Raw genomic sequence first — 6,505 nt, 5'->3', positions numbered from 1 at the left:
ATATGTTTGGCAATTTTTTCTAAGAAAATAATGAGTCAAGTTTCCAATTGGAGAGACTGTTGGCTCAAATCAATGAGTCAATTAGACTCAACGAGTTTTAAAACTATAATTTAATCATGGTGGATTCATAAAAGATTTGATTGGGCTTGGGGCAACCTAGGAAGGTGAAGTAGATTCATGTATCTCTCTCTCCCAAGTACCAAGGGGATCTTACCTGGATTTTTAATAAATTATTCGTTCGAAAAAATGTGATTAGAATTCTATAAAAGGAAACATTGGTTGTGACCATTGCATTGTGTGTAGAGGCAGAGAATCCCATTTCCTTGTTTGAGAGAAAGAAAGTGAGGTGTTAGTAGGATTTTGAAAATGAGAGCTAATTCCCCTCTCTTGCTGCTTTTTATAGTAGTTTTCCTAGTTTTCGGGTTTTGTCATGGAGGCAGTTTGAAGAAGAATTTCTACAAGGATAGCTGCCCTCTTGCCGAAACCATTATTAGCAATATTACTCTTAGCCATATCTCTAACAATTCTGCACTTCCCGCGAAGCTCTTGAGGATGCATTTCCATGATTGCTTTGTTAGGGTACTAAAGAAAAAAAAATTGTTTCGACTATTTGAATTATCTTTATTATATAAGTTTACATAGTAATTATTACCGTAAGAGGAGACGTCTGGGACTAAAATTTCTTTCTCAAAGATAGTGAATCGCTCTTATCTTAAATTTGTATGTACATATGTATGAGCATTTACGTGCCAATGCATATATAGAATGCATGAATTTTCAATTTTGCATCAACTTTGTGTTAAGTGATGCCGGCTGTTATATATGATGTACATATGGTTGTTTCATCTGTTGCAGGGTTGTGATGGGTCAGTGTTACTGAACTCTACTGCAAATAGCACAGCTGAAAGGGATGCAATTCCAAATTTATCTTTGGCAGGTTTTGATGTTATTGAGGAAGTGAAGGCCAATCTTGAGAATATCTGCCCGGGAGTCGTTTCTTGTGCCGATATCCTTGCTTTGGCTGCTAGGGACTCAGTTTCCTTCCAAGTAAGTTTAATGAAGACTAATTGAGTAGATTAAATGATCAAGATATTCTGAAATCACAATATAATGTGGAGGGGTATACATATTGGATTATTTCATCGAACCCATTTATAGGGGTATACATATTATGTTCCCTGCATCAAATATGAGACATGTTGGTTCATGGCTCATAACCTGATCGAAAGTTATTATTCATCCAAGCGAAAGAATAAGCTTGATCTTGGTTAGGATGGCACGAGTGGAACTTACAAGATTTAAAATCTCGTCTCGAGGAAATGTAACAATCTCAATTACCATATTTGAAGATAATTCGATATATTCGATGTTTAGTTCTAATCTCGACTTAAACCATAATATTCTTATGAACATTTGAAATGAAATGAAACTTTATCAAATGAATATACAATGTGTACTCACGTTATATGTTTACAGTTCAAGAAACCCTTATGGGAAGTGCTTACTGGTAGAAGAGACGGCAATGTGTCGCTTGTCTCAGAGGCTTTAGCCAACATACCTGCTCCTGGCTTAAACTTCACAGCCCTCAAGCAAAGCTTTTCAAGTAAAGGCCTCACTGTCCATGATCTTGTGGTCTTATCAGGTATGTATGGTTTGGCTACATATATCTATACATTTAACACTGAGAATGTTCATCAAACAAATTATCTATTAGGGTGATAATTCAAACTATGGGACATTAATTAACTACTTGTATATGCAGATCCAATGTTCCTATCCTTCCTGTTTACCAACATTATTTTTTCGGGGGGGGGGGGGGGGGGGGGGGGCGGGAGGGATCCATTGCGGAAATAAATGATTAAAATCATAACTAGATAATGTGTCACACATCAGGAGTGGGTCACCTTGATCCAAATTACATCGGGTCTAGGTCATATCAATTACAACTTGAAAGCTTTGTAAGCTCCCAGTTGATGACCCCACATATGGGTATCTTGACGAGAGATGTTTAGCTTATAAAAAAGTCAATCCAAGATTTCAAAGAATCCAAAAGCCTAATGAGAGTAGTTTTATAATTTGGGGATCCCCCAATATATATGGATTTGTGAGATTAGTTAATCTTGGATTCTATGAAATCTCGGAATGACTTTTCTGTGAAAAAGAACTTTTTTGTATCTTGACTAAAATCTGGTACGAATTGGGTATAGGACCTACACTGATCCAAACCCAACCCAATTGATTGATGACCCTATGCATATGGGCATCGTTGACAACGATCCATCTAAGAGGGGCCAGTAACCAGATTTTATATACTTCTAAAACTATGATCCCAAACAATACTCAATATTGAAAGAAAATGTTTTTTTTTTTTGTTTTGTTTTGTTTTGTTTTGTTTTGTTTAGGTGCACATACAATTGGAATTGGACACTGCAACCTCATCAACAGAAGGCTCTACAATTTCACAGGGATAGGAGACGCTGATCCTTCTCTAAATTCAACCTATGCCGCTCTCTTACGAACAAAATGCACTAACCCTCCAGACACCACAACCACAATACCGATGGATCCTCCGACTCCTCTATCATTCGATAACAACTACTATGTGAACTTAAAGCAGAATATGGGTCTCTTCCAGTCCGACGCTGCACTTCTTACAGATAAAGGTTCGAGCAAGATCGTGACTGAGTTGCTAGACTCGGACAATTTCTTCACTGAGTTTAGCCAGTCAATGAAGAGAATGGGTGCAATTGAAGTCCTTACTAGGAATGCTGGAGAGATTAGGAACAAGTGCAGTGTTGTCAACTCTTAGCTGAGAAATATCTTGTGTTCAAAACGATTTACTTATGGTTTTTATTTTTTGGTGAAGAAATGAATGTTTTATTACTGTCATAAGGGGCAACAAGCCTCAACGGCCTAACTTCGGTAACTTAGCTAATGTTGTTTAGCCAGAATTCCAGACTGTTTTTTCTGAAATTTTGAAGCTTCTACCCATTGACTCTGAGGATTGAATCTAACTCAATCCGAGGTAGACTATTCATTTTAATTCCGAAAACGTTAAATTACCATGTCCAAAATTAAAATATTTTATGTACCTCAGGGAAAAATTTACTATTTTACGCATATATGAGACATTTCCAGAATACATTTATTGAATCTCGATCTCATATTCACACGATCCTACGAAAGAGTACCTCTACAACAGCTTGAGACAAGATACCATCCTTCCTTAGTGAGATCGAACACCAAATCTAGAAATTGAAGACCTTCTAACAAGTGTGCCACTGGGTATGAGTTCTTGACTGTCTTGGACAACGGGCGTTATGCTTTTTCCGTTGTAGAGGTCGGGTTGCTCTCCCCACTTCCCTAGGTTTTACTCATTCAAATTAAACATGTTTAGAAGCAACAATAAAACAAGGAGTCGTGCTGGAGTGACCTCAAGGTTGACCTCATTTCACACTTTCCTGACGTGGGGGGGTGCTCATAGAACATAGATGCTTTTCACTCATATCTCGTGAAAAGCAACTAACGTTCCTACACACTAGGGGTGCACATTGGATTGGGTAAATCCGAGAACCGAACCAATCTGAAGCCTTTTGGATTGGATTGGTTTGGATTGAGCATGGTTTGGTTCGGGTATAGATTGTATATAAAAAAATTCGATTGATTTGGTTCGGTTTCGGATTAGGGGTATAATAGAACCGAACCAATTTGAGAACCGAACTAATCCGAAGTATCTATTACAATATATATATATATATATATATATATATATATATATGGGTCAGGTTCAAGGGCCATATGAGAAAACATATGTAAAAACTTTCGTTTTTAATAAAATTTTAAAATATGGGTTAGAAATTTTGGATTGAGCTGATTTTTTGTGAGGATGATCTCTATGATGGGAAGATCATCAAAAAAAATCAGCCCAATCTGAAACTTCTAACCCCATTAAAAGTGATTTAGAATGTGGATCGTCGATTTTTTACTAATTTTTATCACTAATTTGTAAATCACTTTTGATGGATTTAGAAGTTTCTGATTGAGCTGATTTTTTGTGAGGATGATCTTTTCATCATAGTGACCATCCTTGCAAAAAATCAGCTCAATCCAAAACCTCTAACTCTTATTTTGAAAAACGAAAGTTTTTTCATATGTTTTCTCATATGGCCCTTGAACCGCCCCCTATATATATATATATAAAATGTACACAAAGTTCTCTCTCAACTCTCAAATGAATCAACCCATTTATGAAAAAACTTTTTCAAAGAGTTTGATTCCTTGTTTTTTTACAAGAATCTTTATGCCGTGTTTGTTAGATGAAATGTACCTTACAAATCTAGGTTTGGATTCGTTAATCTACCATTTATGGATTAGTTTTCTCACTAATCCATCCAAAATACCAATTTTAAAATTGTAATTTTTTTTAGTCTCATTGAGTTTTCTCTAATTTTCAATTTATATAGATTTTAGTCATAATTTAATCATAAAATCATTTTCATTTTAAAAATAGGCATTTTTTATGATTTGATCCAAATGATTCCTTTTTTAAAAGAAAAACAACTTGTTTTTCTTTTTTGAAAGTATGAGAACCGAGAACCGATTCGAACCAATCTGAACCAAGTTTGGTTTGGATTGGTTCGATTTTATAAGGTAATTGGATTGGTTCGGTCCCAAATCTATAGAGTCGATCATATTTAGTTCGGTTCCAATTTTGCTAAAATCCGAACATGTGCACCCCTACTACACACTTCGACATCAGAAAAGTGTGAAATGAAGTCACTCAAACATTATTCTAAAAGAAATTAAGAATAATAATTTTCTAACTCCTCCTCTGACAAACTCCACCCAAACTCTCATGATGTGGTGATTTGTTCCTTGGGATACAATTGCACATCCCCAATCCTACTTATTTGGTTCGTGGATTCATTGACCTTGAATTCAGGTTGGTGATTGGCCACTTTAGAACGAATCCGAGTTTGTAGCAAAGCTTCTTACATCCTCATTTTGTCCTTATTGCATGAGTAAACAACATGACTTAAAAAGGAGTCTTTGAAGATTTCGATTCTAGTGAAATGGAGACAACCTATGTCCTTCGAAATGTAATTGCTCATCATATTAGGTACAAACCATGTGTGCTACTAATTATTTATTACCATATATTAATTTCGTCAACCATATCCGATTAGTGGCCCAATCTTATGAAGTAGATACTAATCCAACTCTCTGCCACAATTAATAAATCTTCCTCGTTCTCACGTCTAATACAAGAGTTATATTATAATGTACTAAATCGTCCTATAAGTAGACTTTTTTGGTAAATGTCTCATCATCATCATCATCATGTGGTGCTGATCTTGTTACTCATTGCAAGTACAAAGTCCTTCAAACATCATATTTTTTTCCTCTCAAATAGAAAGGTAAGTGGGGGGAGAAGAAGGCATAGAATATAGTGTTGACTTTGGCTAATGTATTTTGCTGTTTTTATTAAGTCCGGAGCATATATCGAGATTAGTGGGCGGAGTGTATTTTAATTTTTTAAGTTATAGTATTTTACTACTTGTAGCTTTAATATATATATCTATATGAATAAATTAACATTGTTACAGTCAACTAAAACTCGACTTTTAAAGTCAATTTAGTTGAGTTTACTCTGTAACTCATGAGATTCAAATTGACTCGCTGTGTTGTCTCAGCCAGTCATATAAAATGATACTTAAAAAGAGATAAATTGTGAAAAATATTTTAAAAGAGAATATGTTTTGGGAATTTTTTTCAAAGAAATTGATATGAGTCAAGTTCGATTTCATTAGTGGAATTACCAATTGGATTGACTGTTGGCTTAAACAAGTTTTAGGGCCGAATCAACGAGTTCTAAAACTAATGATTTAATCATGAAAGGTTTGATTGGGCTATTTGCAATCTTGGAAGGTGAATTACATTCATGTTCCTTCCAAGTTTCAAGGGGATGATTTTAAAACAATGGTTGCTTACCTGGATTTTTTATAATTTATCATTCAAAAAATGAGATTAGAATTCTATTAAAGGAAACATTGATTGTGACCATTGCATTGATAGAGAATCCCATTTCTTTGCGTAAGAGAAAGAAAGTGAGGTGTTAGTAGGGCTGCAACTTGGGCAGGCTAACCCGAACTTAACCCGATTGATGGGCGAGCCTGAGTTGGGTTATATGAAAAATGAATTAAGCCTAGGGTAGGAAATCTTAACCCGAATTGAATTTGGGTTGAGGTTCCGGGCAACCCAACTCAATCTGAATCCAATGCTATATATTTACATACGAGTATTTTTATTTATTTAAAAAAAAATATTAGTTTTATCCTCTTGAATATATTTATAAAATTAAGGGAAAAAATTTTATGATATAAAAATTTATGGATATGAAGGTTGTGTGTAAATTTATTTACTAGTGAGTTTGTGTGCAAATTTACTAGTGAGGTTGTGTGCAAATTTTTTATATTGTATTTCTTTTTTAAGATACAAAATAAAA

General features: G+C 34.9%; 1 protein-coding gene across 1 annotated transcript; it reads left to right on the top strand.

Annotated features, from left to right (window-relative positions):
- The first annotated feature begins 366 nt into the window (after window positions 1–366).
- On the top strand, window positions 367–2,809 carry LOC147383486 (peroxidase 24-like). The gene is made up of 4 exons (XM_086428537.1): window positions 367–579; window positions 856–1,047; window positions 1,477–1,642; window positions 2,403–2,809. The coding sequence occupies exons 1-4, from the start codon at window positions 367–369 to the stop codon at window positions 2,807–2,809; spliced, it is 978 nt and encodes a 325-aa protein (XP_086284663.1).
- The last annotated feature ends 3,696 nt before the right edge of the window (window positions 2,810–6,505 follow it).

Source organism: Akebia trifoliata, chromosome 16 (assembly GCF_017979445.1).
Source record: "Akebia trifoliata isolate Shusen 1 chromosome 16, ASM1797944v1, whole genome shotgun sequence".
NCBI classification, from domain to species: domain Eukaryota; kingdom Viridiplantae; phylum Streptophyta; class Magnoliopsida; order Ranunculales; family Lardizabalaceae; genus Akebia; species Akebia trifoliata.
The sequence above is the reverse complement of the archived record's forward strand: the minus strand, read 5'-3'. Positions and strand labels throughout refer to the sequence as shown.